This window comes from Macrobrachium nipponense, chromosome 5, assembly GCF_015104395.2.
Source record: "Macrobrachium nipponense isolate FS-2020 chromosome 5, ASM1510439v2, whole genome shotgun sequence".
Taxonomy (NCBI): Eukaryota; Metazoa; Arthropoda; class Malacostraca; order Decapoda; family Palaemonidae; genus Macrobrachium; species Macrobrachium nipponense.
Genome location: NC_061107.1, coordinates 137,740,044 through 137,756,396, shown reverse-complemented (window position 1 = coordinate 137,756,396; position 16,353 = coordinate 137,740,044). Strand labels below are relative to the sequence as shown.

At 39.8% G+C, this 16,353-nt stretch overlaps 1 protein-coding gene across 1 annotated transcript in view; it reads right to left on the bottom strand.

Moving 5' to 3' along the window:
* LOC135215663 (uncharacterized) overlaps positions 1-15,917 on the bottom strand; it is a 50,555-nt gene extending 34,638 nt beyond the window's left edge. Inside the window, exons 1-2 of the mRNA XM_064250607.1 lie at positions 15,712-15,917; positions 6,607-6,650 (exon numbers count right to left, since the gene is read on the bottom strand). Coding sequence (XP_064106677.1) covers positions 6,607-6,622 — 16 coding nt within the window. The 5' untranslated portion in view covers positions 6,623-6,650; positions 15,712-15,917. The remainder of the gene's footprint in view (positions 1-6,606; positions 6,651-15,711) is intronic.
* Positions 15,918-16,353: the final 436 nt, after the last annotated feature.

Sequence of the window (16,353 nt, the reverse complement as noted above, 5' to 3'; positions counted from 1 at the left end):
TCCTTTACCGCAGAGTCTTGAAGGCGGTAAAGCTAAAGAGGACTTTCCTGACGCTTTCCTCTTCTCCATCCATCATTGACTTTCCGGAACGCTTGCTTCGTGGAAAGCGACTTCTTCATTTTAATGAACCCCGATGCCTTCGTTGCCTTAAAAGAAGAAAATTGAGAAGGAGGAGTACGAGGGGCTTCCGGTTGAAAAGTTTCTCCGAACTCCGACTGTAGCAGACGCATCAAAACTTTATAGTCCGATGAGACCGTAGTTGTTTGTTGTTCTTCCTCTGCTTCTACTAAATCGTCGCTAACTCCTTCCTCAGAAACTGGAGAAGTAGGAGGAAACTCTGAAGAAAACTGACGACCATGAAGGGTTCCTTCATCCACCTGAACTTGCATCGGTGAGGGACTGGTGTCTACCAGCGCGCGCTTGGCGTCCGAATCCGCACGTTTGGCGCCGACAGGTGCGCGCTCGACTTCTACCAACACACGTTTGGCGTCCACTGGCGCGCAACGAGCGTCCACTAGTGCACGCTTGGCTTCCACTGGTGCGCGCCGAGCGTCCGTCAGCGAGCGGCTGCCGCTCACTGGTGCACGTTTATCCACAACAGGTGCGCGTCTGGCGGGAACCCTGAAGCGAGCTCCACTTGCACAGAAGCGCGCTCAGCGTCGATACACACTAGCTTGTGAAACATGCGAAGACTTGCGAGCGGGAGATATATCATCCTGAGAGCGAGAAGCGAACTTCTCACCTCCTCTAGAGAGCTGCTGGGGAGCAGAACGAACTCTAGAGGGAGACTCGAACGAAGAGAGAGTGGCGAGCGAGGAGAAGAGCGGGTCTTGACTTCTTCACAGGAAGCTTCTCATCCTTCCTACGACGCGGAAGAGCCTCTCTAGCAGCAAGAGCGTCCTGAAGTTGCTGCTGCAGTGACTGAATCATTCTCTTGTTAGGCGAATCTTCCTGCTCTGGGGAGGGACTGATCCTGTGAGCAGGAGAGCGGCGAGGGGACGCCCCCCTCCTCCTCCCAGGTACGGCCTCTTCCCGAGCTCTGGAGCGACCGTATCGCTCACACGAGCTAACTGAATCCAAGTCCGAAGACTCTCTACGCCTTTTCTGCGGCGGAAAAGCAGCGAACGCACTGTCAGGCGAAGATCGCAAAAAGAAAAGCGGCGAAACTAGGACGTGAAGCGTCAACATTACGCGCCGTCCTTTTCAGCGGACGTGAAGCACCTTGAGAAAAAAAAAAAAAACTCCACCCTTTACGTGGGGATGAAGCCTCCGATATGACGAAAAACACTCCTTGAGGAGTGGCACGCGCACGCTCCCTGGCAGTCTGGGGATTTTCATCAGTAACTGCCGAAGGCACGTCAGATCGGTGGGGGTTCCTTGTAACCCTCCTTCGGCTTTCGACATGCTCCCTCCCCAGGTCCTGGGAGTCAAGCAGAGGTCCAGGCCTAGAGGCGAAACGAGGCCGATCTGACGCACCCTCCACTACACAAGGGTATCACTGCACTGTTGCACGTCACTTTTGCTCTCAAGAGCCAACACTTTTGATTCTAGATTACGAATCGACTCCAATATTAAGGATAAAGTATTACTCTCTACAGACACTGTTTCAGGGCCCGGAGGCAAAACTATCAGGGTTAGGAGCATTAACAGAAGGAGGGTTAACAGGAGAAACATTAATATCTTGAACGCCTGAACACTCCTGGAGGAAGGACTCCTTAACCTATCCTTTTCAAGTTTCCTAAGATAGGTCTCATACGCCTTCCACTCAGAATCTGTTAGTCTTTCGCACTCCTTGCAACGGCTTCCATACACACATTCATGCTCCCTGCAACTCTTACATACCGTATGTGGGTCTACTGAAGCTTTCAGTAGCCTACCTCTACAATCAGTTCTAGAGCAGAACCTAGCGCTAGCTGTACTAGACCCTGACATATTATTCCAAGAAAAACCCAAACCAAAATCAAATCAATCCACTAATAACGTGTGCCTAGCCACCGATCCAATCAATTAATCCAACAAAAAGAACCAAAAGGGATACTCAAGTAGCAATAAGTTTTCCAAATCCAGACGGAGGTGCTGTAAACAGATGTTCACAACACCGGCGACAGAAAAATTATGAATAGAAAATGGGTAATGATTCCTGATACCCGCCTCCCAGCGGCGGGAATGGGTACTAACCACCTGACTCCCACTACGTGTGTCGTAAGTTTTAAAATTCTGTCGGGTGTCGGAAATTATCAGCTATTATATATATCTGACAGGTAAGTTGCATGAACAAAACATCATTTGAAGAACCAGGAGACCGTTCTAGGTCTATCATCGGTCTAAGTCTAGCACAAGCCCTAGGAATAGAAGAAAAAATACGAATCTGTAAGATCAATATTAAATCCAAATTGGAATATTTTCTTTAGTTACCGATTTGGTTGTAGTAATAGTACTCGCTGCTAATCCTTTTTCGAACATGGTTCTAAAAAAGGTTATCGCCAGATTCGTAGTCATGGTTTGTGCTCCTGTCTTTCAAGAAGGTGGCTAGCTTCTTCACTGCTGAATCATATTGACGCAGTGTTGATTCTCGTTTATCTGATTCTAGGAACCGGATGTTTTGAGGATCAATGTTGGCATCTTTCTGTGCCGCAAACTTCATGAAGTCCATAAAGTTAGGGCTTTCTGAATTCCTGAGGAAGCGGACACAGTCTGTGTTTGTACCAACGGCGTCAATTTGGGATTGGGAATCCGCCGGGGCCGGAGTCCTAATTCCACTAGTAGAGGGAACCAATTGCTCTTGGGCCAGTTGGGAGCTACTAGTGCGATCTGACCTTTGAAAGTTCTGAGTTTGTTCAGGACCTTCAGTAGTAGGTTCACCAGAGGGAAGAGATAAATTCTCTTCCAGATATTCCAATCTATTGCCATAGCGTCTGTGGCATAAGCCAGAGGGTCCAGGTTAGGGGCCACGTAACATGCTAGTTTGTGGTTCGATTCCGTGGCAAAAAGGTCTACTTGAAGCCCGGGAACCTGTTGGCAGATCCATTTGAATGACCCTCCGTCTAGGGTCCACTCTGACTCCAGCGGAGTAGTCCTTGACAGAGCGTCTGCCACTACATTTCTCACTCCCACTAGGTGAGTGGCCAATAGGTGCCATTGGTTCCTGGCTGCTAGGGCAAATATGGCTATCATTACGTGGTTTACATAGCTCGACTTGGAGCCTCCCCTGTTTATGCAGTGGACCACCACTGCGCTGTCCAGTACCAGCTTGATATGGATTTTCTTGGCTAGTAAGAGTTTCTGCAGGGTTAGAAACACTGCCATAGCTTCCAGTACATGGATATGTAGCTGGCGGAATGATACTGACCAGGTTCCCTGTACTTTTTTGTATTGTGAGTATCCGCCCCAGCCGCTCAAGGAGGCGTCCGTATGGACTACTAGAGCCGGCGGAGGAAACTGCAGTGGTACTGATTTTGATAGACTGGGTAAGGCGGTCCTGGGTGGACTTCTTTTGGAGGAACGAGGTTAATTCCTTGACTGTGGCCTGAGGAAATGGGTAAAAATGGTCCTGGGAAGAAAAGAGTAAGGTCAATTTCTATACTGAAGTTACTCCCTTCGTTGTAAACGAGCACCAAAGCTCCCTCTTCTATAGTGCTCCCATCAAGAAGAGTGCAGCCAGTTTGAGAGATCGGTCTCTAATTGCCTTGTCCACACAAGACAAGACTCTTAACCAATCTGTGGTGAAGTCCTCTGCAAGAACAGAGTAGTCATCCATCTTCTTGGCTTGGCCTTATGGACTGTCCAGTCAAGAATGCTTAATACCTCAAAAACCTTGAACAAATTTTCCATGAGGTGGTCTAATTTTGCTGCAGAAAACATTATCTTCGCAGAAGAAAAGGCTGAATGACAAGCCGAGTCAATTAAGCACGTTAAGTTCCCCTAGGAAGGGTCAGAGATTCCCAGGGAAGCAGCTTCTTCCATGGCATAAGCAAGCTTGAGGGAGGGAAGGCAAAGGCTGCCTTGCCCTGTTCCCACTTCTTGGAGAGCCATTCATTGACTTCCTTCAGAGCCTTCTTAGAAGAAGCAGACAAAACCATTCTTAGGCAGATGAGAGCTGATGTCAGGCTGATACCTCAAAGGTAGAAGCAGGAAAAACAGGAGCAGCTGGAGCAAAGAACATCACATGGTAGCCAAGAAAAACATTAAGAAAGCTGCATAAGCCAAAGGAATTGGTTCCTGATCCACATCCTCATCATCAAAAGAAACTGGAGACAACAGAGGGTCTTGAAGTGGCTTAACCAAATCAGGAGCCCGTTGTAAAAAGCCCATAATTTCTGTTTGATGGGCGCTAAGGACAGGTCTGCAGAGTCAAGTGTGGAAGAGCTCAAAGGAAGAGCGGAAGGCAAACACTCATCTGGCGCCAAACACTTGCCTGTCTGGCACCAAACACTCATCTGGTGCCAGGCTCTTGTCAACTGGCACCGAGCATGTGGGAGACAGCAGGAGCTCAAAAGAAACTACTGGAGTTAAACGCTTGGAAGAAGGCACTGGGTGCCTGGGAGGAGAGTGGCTCCTGGAAGAGGAGAGCTTCTTAGAGCTCTGGTGCCAGATACTGTCAAGAGTCCGAACATTCGGAAGAATGATACTGCTGGCTGAGTCAGGTGCTGCAGGAGGGTTGAGGGCTGAGAGATGGCTCCTTAGGCCACTTGCAGCAAATATGTGAAGATCAAGATCTATCGTCCAAATGTCTCTTCAACTGTCGAGACTCCCCTGAAAAGTGCTATCAGATCCTGTTGACAGGGTTTGAATTGTCTAAGTTCAGAAGATAACTCACTCACATTAACAGACACACCTTTCCAGTGGCTGTCTCAAGTCGTAGCCTCAGTTACAGGTCTGACTGAGGGGGCAGCGACCCGTGGGCAAACCCCACCAGCCTCCCTTGAACCTCCGATATGTCTTCTCCCAGGTTCAGGGGAGTGTGACAGTGACCTTTGTCTAGGAGAGCCAATGGAACGGGCAGCCATCTCCTCCACTGGCACTACACTTTCACTTTTTGAATAACTGAAAACTTTCTCCATAGGTACTTTGACAGATGCTCCTAAATCTGCCATAGAACTTACCATCAGTTTGAACTTATGATCAATTCTACCTTTAGGGCTGGCAATGGCATTGGGGTTAGAAGCATGGGAGCCAGTTACAGGAATAGGTGGTACAAAGGTAGGAGGACTAGAGATAGGAGACAGTGCTAAGGGAGGAGGAGGAGTGGAGGGAACATTTTCAGCATTAGGATTAGGAGTAGAATCAAGGCTACAAGCCCTTCTGCTTCCTATGCCTATCGAGTTTGTCCAGATGGGACTGCAAAATCTTTCATTGTTCTTCACTCCAGTCTTTACATTCAATGCAAGTACAGACAGTCCCCGGGTTATGACGGGTTCGGCTTACGACGTTCCGAGGTTAAGGCGCTTTTCAATTATATTCATCTGACATTATTTCCAGGGTTACGACGCATGTTCCAGGGTTACGACACCTACAACACTGATCTGGCAGATAAAATATGACACCAAAAGTGCAAAATAATCAATATTTGAAGGTTTTTTTGATGAAAAATGCAATAAGAATGCAGTTTACATAGTTTTCAATGCACCCAAACCATTAAAAGTACGGTTTTCTTAGGATTTTTCATGATGTTCCGGCTTACGACGATTTGTGGCTTACAACGCGTTTCAAGAACGGAACCCCCGTCGTAACCCGGGGATTACAAGTGTTCTCTTTAGAACATGAATGCTCCTTACAGCCAGCACAGATTGTGAGGGAGTCCTAACTAGAGTTAGTTAATCTGGTGTTACACCCCTCCTGACAGTACCTAATAAATACTAGAGTAACTAGAATCAGATATAATGAAATTAAACTAAGCTGGCTATAAACACCTAAGCTATTGCTAGTAATAAGAGCTGCGCAAATGTAAGAATACTGCACCAGATCCTGAAATACAACCAAAAGACCGATGAGAGAATTCAAAATAGCTGCTGGAGTCCAGAAATGAATTGAGCTCTCTTGCTGCTTTTATCTATTGTTCCCCTGATAGTGGGTAGGGCTGTTGCCTACACAAAAACAACAGAAGTGCTGGAGTGGCTTTTAAATTTTGAGCTGCCATATGAGTAGAAACAATAGCAATGTAATTACTTGGTAAGTTACTTATAAACCTCAATATTAATAAACCAGTATTGCTACTGACTTGAAAACACAAAGAACAGATGCACAAGGTGAAAAATGTACTTGACAGGTTACTGTATTTAAAATATGTACAGAACACTGTCAAACTTTGTTCAAGAGTGTGAATGACAATTGTGATGGAAGACTTATCAAGAAGTACAGTAACAAAAAACACTTTTTCTGAGCTGAAAGCATTAAATTAGTCTAGTGCTGATGTTCCTTTCATTCAGTTCTCTGTGCTGGTTTGAACTTTTATTATAATGGAACAATTTCTTTAGAGAAATATTGTGAAGAAAAAAACTGAAAAAGTTTTGAAAAAAGATGATCCTAGGCAGAAATCTAACTGAAGTAAATTATGTATTATGCTTTAATGAAATAGGATTGAAGTTTTTGAGACATCTATTACATTACCTTTTATCCTGTTCATATTGTTCAGCAGCTTAGCAAATTATAACCTGTTGAAAAATAAGATTTTTAAATAATTTCTATTTCATATCTGGTGAGCAGTGAGCAGAGTCACTGTAATTGTAATTTCATTGAAATTTAATTACATAGTTTTGTGTAATTGTAATTTAATTTTAATTATAAAAGTGAAGTGGTAAGGGACAGGCTCCATTAGGAGTCATGGGTTCCTTATAAGACCTAAATTTGCCTGTGATCCACCACTGGGAGCAGCATTGTATGTGAAAGGCACATCCAGTTCCTGACCGTGTCCTGCAGGTAACATGTATGTATTGAACAAGAAACAGACTATCTAATTTGCTGCTAGTCTTCATTCTATAGTAAGGTGACCAGAACTGAACAGCGTAATCCAAGTGTTCCCTAACTATGTAGTGCTAATTACTGCTGCTTTGATATGACATCTGCTCTTCTATGACTTACACTTCTGGAAAAAATTAAGAGAACCTCTTAGCGCTACTTGTTCCCCCCAATACACTGTTTCCTGTGCAAAAGATTAGTGTTTACTCTCGCATCCAAATCCCTGGTAATGGTAACTGGAATTGTAATTGAAGTTGTTATTTAGTAATCATAATTTAATTGCTATTTCCAAAAGTAATTATACAGTGGAGCCCACGTATTCACAGGGGATGCGTACCACATGCCCCTGCAAATAGTTAAACCTACTTAGAACTTCCTCTAAAAATGCTAATAACTGCTTATCTTGAAAGTTCAAATACCAAATGTATACCTTAAATAACATCCTACTTCAAATATACCTTAAATTACTATCCTATTACTGTGTTAGTCTTTCAGATTACTGTTTATTATTAATATAATTTCAAAGTCATCTTAAACATCTTACCATTAAAAAGAGAGAGAGAGACAGAGAGACAGAGAGAGAGAGTTATTATTTTTATAATTTAATCTTGTTAAACTTATTAATAGTACAATATAATCAATATTATTTGAAAAATTGTATATTTTTTATATAAAAATGTATTTATCATCAAAACAAAAATAACACTAATTAGAATATTTATTGTTGGAAAAAACCTGCAAATACGTGAATTTTCCACAATTAATGGGTAGAGATGGTAAAAAAAAATCCGCAAATAGGTGAGTCTGCAATTCTTGAGAACATGAATACGGGGGGTTGACTCTAATTGTAATTTACATTTTTTTTTAAAGTTATTGTAATTTATTTCTTCAAGTGTAATTACTCCATCCCTGCTGGTGAGGCATATATGTAACCCCAGTCTAATCCTTATTAGCAAGTTGGCGAGCTCAAGTAATGGACTTTCTTATAGTATACCAATAAGATGGATAAGTGATGAACCTACCAGTAAAACATTTCTTACAAATAGTTTTGTTTTTCCATATAAACACCCATTACTTTAACATCTAGCTTGTTGTCCAACAGAGCAACCTTTAGGTACTCTACATGAGAAGAGTATCCCTTACCACCTGTCTAAGGTAACATTGCAATACATTGCAATAATTCATCAAAAACCCATTAATTTGCATTAATCTGAATTGCTGTTTTCAGTTTTGCTATTCTGGCCTGCAAAGCCACTTTTTTTTTTTTTAATGAAACCAACTATTCTTTAACTTCTTACAAGAGGAAGGAGCAGAAGATGAGGGAGAGCTCACTGTTGACAAGGAAGAAGCAGATAGGCACTTATGTTTCTTCATTTTATTCTCCAAGAGTCTTGCATTCCTCAGCTACAGCTACCTAGGAGTGGGTGTCACTGAAGCACAACCTTTATTTAGTACTTCGAGGATATCTTCCCTAAGCAGGATGATCACTACAAGAGGATAAAACGGATTGGTCACCTTTGTGGAAACAAAGCAGCAGCAGGGCAGGAACATGGGACACCTTGACCAAACTTAAGTGGTCTAGCAACGCAGCAAAAGTTGGGTTGTCAAGAATATCAGCTCTCAGCATCAACACCTGGAACGTCACTATCTGAGTGCCTGTGATCATCTTGTTTGTTTGTTTGTATGGTGTTTTTACATAGCATGGAGCCAGTGGTTATTCGGCAAAGGGACCAACGGCTTTACATGACTTCCGAACCACGTCGAGAGTGAACTTCTATCACCAGAAATACACATCTCTCACACCTCGATGGAATGCCCGAGGATTGAATTCACAGCCACCGAGGTGTTATGCCAAGCCTGTGATTGTCACCTACTTGGATATATTCTATATCTGCTGTTATTGTTTTCAAAGGAATCATTCCATAAGTTCTTAGGTGATAAGTGCCTGTAGGCTAGGTAGATCTAGGGTACTTACCTGCGGCGGCCTAGACCATGACAGTTGCGATTTTCTGATGCAGTTTTACTACATGAACAAGAATTTAAGTAATATTTATTCGGATGACTTTAACCCTTAAACGCCCGAAGCGTAAAAAAAAAAGTCTCCCGTGTGCCGGAGGTGTTTCGGAGTGAGCGCGGAAGCGGAAAAAATATGTTTTTCAAAAAATCACAGCACGCTTAGTTTTCAAGATTAAGAGTTCATTTTTGGCTCCTTTTTTTGTCATTGCCTGAAGTTTAGTATGCAACCATCAGAAATGAAAAAAATTATCATTATCATATATAAATAATGCGATATATGATAACGCAAAAACAAAATTTCATATATACTTGTATTAAAATCGCGCTGTGCGCAAAACGGTTAAAGGTACCAAGTTACTTTTTTTTCGTTGTAATGTACACTAAATTGCGATCATTTTGGTATATAACACATTGTAAAAAACGATAAAAGCAACACAGAGAAAATATTATCACAAAATAATGCATGAATTCGTAAGCGCGGACGTAAACAAATATTGTTTTCAAAAAATAAAAATTCACCACAAAATGTAAATATTATCCTAGAGACTTCCAATTTCTTTCAGAATGAAGACAAATGATTGAATATTACTATAACTATAAGAATATTAGCTTACAAATGCAGTTTTCGACCATATCTGACGAGTTAAAGTTGACCGAATGTCAAATTTTTTTTATATATATTTTTTTATATGCAATTATTTCGGAAATAAAAAAAGCTACAACTTTCAAATATTTTTCCTTTTATTCTACTGAAATTGCGCACATTTTCATATATAAAACTCTATGAAATGCCTAATATGAAACGGAGCAAATATTCCGAGAATGGGACGTACACATTTCGGAGATTTGTGGCGGAGAATCTGCGCGCGGAGGGAAGGAAAGTTTTTTTTTTTTAAATTCACCATAAATTTAAATATTGTGCTAGAGACTTCGAATTTGTTTCAAGATGAGATAAATGACGGAATATTACTAGACTGTAAGTGTTTAGCTTACAATGCGTTTTTCGACCATTTCGGTAGAGGTCAAAGTTGACCTAGCGTGGTTTTTTTTCTATTTATCGTGATTTATATGCAAATATTTTTGAAAATGAGAAAAGCTACAACCTTCAATTATTTTTAGTTGTATTCTACATGAAATTGCGCACATTTTCATATATAAAACTTTATGTAACGGCTAATTTAAAATGGTGCAAACATTACCACAATCGCACATATGATTTTTTCGGAAGAGTTACCGCGCGGTACGTAAAGAAATGTTATTTTTTTCATAAATTCACCATAAATCGAAATATTGTGCTAGAGACTTCCAATTTGTTGCAAAATTAAGGTAAATGCTTGAATATTACTAGAATATAAGCGTTTTAGCTTACAATTGCGCTTTTCGACCATTTCGGTAGAGTCAAAGTTGACCGAAAGTTGAAAATTTGTCACTTATCATTTTTTATATGAAAATATTTCAAAATTGATAAAAGCTACAACCATGGGTTGTTTTTAGTTGTATTGTGCATGAAATTGCGCACATTTTCATATATAAAACTTTATGTAACGGCTAATTTAAAATGGTGCAAACATTACCACAATCGCATGTATGATTTTTTTTCGGAAGAGTATCGCGCGGACGTAAGGAAAAAGTTTTTCATAAATTCACCATAATCGAAATATTGTGCTAGAGACTTCCAATTAGTTGCAAAATTAAGGTAAATGATTGAATATTACTAAAATATAAGAGTTTTAGCTTACAATTGCGTTTTTCGATCATTTCGGTAGAGTCAAAGTTAACCGAAGGTTGAAATTTTGCCACTTATCGTTATTTATATGAAAATATCTCAAAACTGATAAAAGCTACAATCATGAGTTTTTTTTTGTTGTGTTCTACATAAAATGCGCACATTTTCATATATAAAACTTTATGTAACGGCTAATTTAAAATGGTAAAAAAATTATGTCAAAGTGACGAAATAATTTCCGAGATGTGTCACAGATACTTTTTAGTGTGGCAAGAAAGAAATTCGCGCCTGCTCGCCTGCGTAACGATTGTAAACAAACAACACCTTGATCCGTGAACTCCCAGCATCCCCCAAGGCGCGTGATTCAAGAGTTTTCGGCTGGTAGGCCTAAAAGAGTATTTTTCCGCGAATTTTTAATTTTTAAAAAAAACTTTTGTTTGTCGACGTAAAATACGTGCAGTCGGCGTTTAAGGGTTAATTAACCCCCCAGGGGCCAGAACTAAACACAGCGAAATACATTGGACGCCCCAATCCCTAGTGGATGTCGTATCCGTGGTTACGTTCCTTGCAGTTCATGCGGACTGCTTCTGTAGAAATACTGTAGGCTATTCAAGGAAAAAAATTAATAAATTCTTAAACAAAAGTATCCTGACCCTTTCTTACTTTCACTAATATTCACATCAGTATCCCCAGTTTCAAGCTAGTTGCTCTGCGCGTGAGAAGTGGTGGGTGAGAATTTCAGTGTCAGCCTACCTTACTGTTCATATTAGTGTCAGACAAAGGGTAGTCTCCTTGCCAATAAGACCAGGTGTGAAAGGTTAAATAAAAATGAATACAGTGGTACCTCGACATACGAAAGGCTCAACTTACGAAAAACTCAAGATACGAAAGCAAATACGAAAAATGTTTACGGATTATACTTACGAAAATTGCTCAAGTTACGAAAGGTTGTTGCTGTAAAGTCCCGAGATTCGCCTGGATCACGAGAACAATTTTAAAACTCGCGCACCCGCCAACTGAGTAAACTCGCCACCATCCTCCTGCTCTCCCATCCCATTGGTTCCTGATGCTAGTCACCCCATAAGATCCTGCTCTCCTATTGGTCAGCATCTACCCCTTGTGCTTTATGCATTCTATGGTAAAAGGATGCTGTAAATTGAAAAACTTATTCATGCAATACATTTAATAAAAATAAAAACATTAGGTAAAGATAGAATAAAGACTAGAAATGAATGGTTATTATATACTGTTTGGTAGTTTCAGTAGTTGAAGATAGATAATGAAAATTTATGGCTTACTGTGTACTAGGAAAAGTGATTGCTTGGCGATCATTCGATACTCGTAAGTGCTGGATGTAAACAGAAGTTTGGACACTTTTTTTTGTTTGTTTGTTTATTATAGTTAATGGTTACTTAATTATTATTTGAAATGGGTACATGCAATACATTTAATTAAAAAACTGTGAATTAGATATCATAAAATATAAAATAAATCAGACTGAACTGATCACTTTATCGAAGCCACAATACGTATTTTTTAAAATTCTTCTGTTTTAATATTACGTATATGTTTCATTATAGCTGTCAGCATCTTGGTATCTCCATTAGGTAAAGATAGAATAAAGAATAGAAATGAATAGTTATTATACTGTTTGGTAGTTTCATTAGTTGAAGAGAGATACTAATGAAAATTTATGGCTTACTGTGTCCTAGGAAAAGTGATTGCTTGGCGTTCGTTCGGTACTCGTAAGAGCTGAATGTAAACAAATGATCGGAAGGTATGTATTATAGTTAATGATTAATTAATAATTATTTGAAATGAGTACATACTGATTATTTATACATTTTATTAGCATATTCTAAGCTTTTAGCTTCTCAGGTTTAGATGTCAGAATCATAGACTAGGCTACAGTAACAACCGCTAACATAGGCTAGGCTTATTGCTACGGGACATATGCTAAAGTCCTAATATATGCAGTAAAAATGGGGTTGAACATTACATGCAATTGAATATTACTTAACTATGTACAGTATTTTGCCTTTTTGGAGTCATATTTCTTCCGTCAGATCGGCGTCATAACCCTAGAACATGTGTTGTAGGCCTGGAAATATAATTTACTGAGCTGTTTTTGTAGGGCTTGGAACGGATTAGGCATTTTACATGTAAAATGCGGTTCAAGATACAAAAACTCATGATACGAAGGCCGCCTCGGAACGGATTAATTTCGTATCTCAAGGTACCACTGTATTTGTATTTCACTTATCCCTAGGTACTAGGGTAAACAATCATGGACGATCCACCATCATCACGCTGGCCGGGTCTTATTCACTCGATATTTAATTGGTGAAACAAGAATACAATTACAACTCTATGCATACCATTCAAAAGATTGAAGTTTCGTCAACATAATGTGATATATGAAAGCCCATACGAACTAAAATAAACATGTGACACTCTTCATAAAATATGTTTTCAAGGTAGTTTTGAAATCCAATATTGCGGCAATCGTGTGGCTGGATGGTCTAGTCACGGACTGTCCATCATCTTTCCCAGCCTTCCCAGCACTCATTTGAACAATGTTAGCGTATATATGTAACGTTTATTGATCTTCCTCAAGATTGCAGTTGTAATCAGCACAATAAAACAACATTTTGTTGCCTATATTAGTGAAAGTATGAAATTTTTTATTCATGGGGTCATGGTTTGAACTGAATTCTTTTTTACCTTGTAATCGGTGGTTTTATCCTGACTGCCATCACAACTGAAACTCCACAGAGCTTATTTGATTGTTATTATACACATTTTGGTCTTAATTCACTCCACATTGCACTTGAACCACGTTGCTGTTCCTGGTTCCTAAGCACTCACTCCACAAACACAGTTACGAGCAGCAGACGACAACACTGCAAAGTTTTATTCCCTTAATTGTTTACTTTACTCATCATTTAATTCAACTTTACTTTGTTATTTCAAAGTGTTTATTTAATTCATGTTTTGAGTAAGTCTTCTACCCAGTTTGGAGGGTGAACACATAGCAATTGGCAACAGAGAGAGAGAGAGAAAGGAAGGCGAAGGAAGGAAGAAGGACAGGAGTGGCGGTGGAGGGGGGGGAGAGGGTAGGTGGAGCTTTTTACACATGTTCGTATCCATTTCTGGATAATGGAGTTTTTGTCTCTTGGTACAAGGACAAGTGTCGTTATTCTTTACGATTAGTGATTCACGATACCCTTATAAATTACGGCACTGGGTGTAATGCACTATAGCAAAATCTCGTTCTGATACGAGTGTTCGTTACAGAAATATTGCCAAAAAACGAGCTTGCACTGTCTCTGAAACCCATAGTAGGTATGCTGTTTAGTTGTCAATCAAGTTTTTTGTAATCAAGTATTTTTTACAAGCTAGCTATTTGTATTTTTCTCAATCAAAACATATGCCTCTCAATGCTAACTTTCCTCTTTTAACGACTTTCTGGTCATTGCAAATTCGGCCCCATTAATTTCTTATGGTGCGAAAACAGACAGAGGCCCAGGGACCGAGAGCGATTGCGTCACACTACGGCGGTAATCCGGCAGTAAAACATCTTCATATATCCAAAAAGTAAATAATTAAGATATATATGCACATTACGATTATAACAATTACATGAATAGCTGATAACAATTTGCATGAATAACTGGTAAACTGTTCTGCAAGAAAGTTGAGTATAGCAATTCATCTACAATAGGTACGAGGTACGAAAGTCAAGATGTCATGACGTCATAATACAGGACTTAAAAGAACGTTCTAATTCCGAAAAATAATTACTTAAATTTGAGTCAGAATCGAGTTACTTTTTCAATAATGAATATTTTCAAATTAATCATCATAAATATGTAAAATATTGATGTTTTACTATTTATTTAAATAATTATCTAGCGCACGCTTCATTGTCTTCTACCAAAACAGTTGTTTACTTAAAAACGTCGTGGCCAGTAACCGTGTTCCGATTGTTGTGATGAAAGTGCCCCTGCATCTATGGGTACAAGTGGTATACAGATTTATCACAGGAAATGGGAAGTTTGTTGACACAAGCGACTCCACAAACATCAAGATGACGTCAATCTTCTAAGATATTTAAGCGTAAGAAAAAATTTCGAAAGCGTTTTGGTGAGATTTTCACTGTGTTGGACACCCTTTTCACTACCCTCTGTTTAATGCTTTAAATTTGGCCTTAATTTCTAACTTTGGAGAAAATACTTTACTTTGAAAGGAGAGTAGAGGTCTTTAGCTGTGTCTCTCTCCCACAACAAGTCACTCACTGATGCCCATCTCCGGTGTCAGGACGCGTTATAAGTACATTTTCGGAGGGTGTCCAGCCGTGATCGTCGTAGTTGAGCCAGGCCATGCGGTTGTTTACCCTATCCTAGTATTTTAATAGTACTATGCAACATTTACGTCATTCTAGGTCAGAAACTCACTCCTTAGGTTAGGAAGCGTCTTCAGTTGATTTATGGAGCTCTTGATTAGGTTAGGTGGGGTGAGGGGGTTCAGAAAAGGCAAAAAGCCACACCCCTGGCCAAGAGCGGTCTAAGCAACATAAATCTACGGCAGTTTGACGACCCAAATCTGTCAACATGAATCGGTAACCCTACCGGTAAGAGAATGATTAAATAGAAAATGCCTTGGACTATACCTAGCTACTAGGTAAAAGAATATAGTAATTCAAATGAAATTCCCGTTAACCAAATAAAATGATAATGAGATCAACATCGACGGAACAGAGTAATAAAGTAATACTTGCAAATTCAACTCGAACCCCAGGTTTACATCAGTAGTAATGTGAAAGTGATGCCTATTTATCGGCACGTCCTTTTCAGTGCGTCTGCCAGTGCCACTACGAGTTCCTCTCCTCCTTTTTTTTCATATTTGGCATGCAAGTCTTTTTCTAGTCTCTCCTTTCGGAACCATACATTCTAACTATTTAATTATTTTTATAATATATGACTGCAGTAATGTCAGTTTTCATCTTCACTTACACCAGAACGATAAAATATGCGGGTCGTCTTCATATTTTGTACCGCGCCCAACTAACCTCTTCGGTGTCCATTTCTTTCACTCATCCTTAAACAATTTTATCTTGCGCTGTACATTATAACCAAATGTGGCTTAACATCATACAATGAAGTAAAGTCTTTCTCGTATTTCTTCCCTCTTCTGTATATATTTGTTAACAACGTTGTTCCTTTATCTCTCTCTTCTTTCTTTTACAAAACACTTTCCTAATCTCATCGATAATCTCTTCTCTCCATTCTCTTTAAATGGCTGTGCAGACAAATCTTCACCATTAACAATAGTCTTTTTTCTTCAGTCCTCCGTAGCAGCCACAGTGTCCATGCACTACGCTCTGGCTAATTGGCGTGGTGACATCATTAAAAAAAATTCATAAACGTCAAGTTGATAAAAACGAATTAAAAACTCCCATGTGAATTTGTTAAGAGTTTAAATTTGGCCCAAAGGATTTCCACAATATTTATTAAATATTTTATGAATGAAGGAAGAGTTCCATGGCAAGATAATTAAGTTTGCAGTCGTTTGCTTTCATTTCAAAGTTGACACATATAGACCTAATATTTTCATTAAACGGGGTTTATACTGATTTCTTTTCATTTAAAGATTGA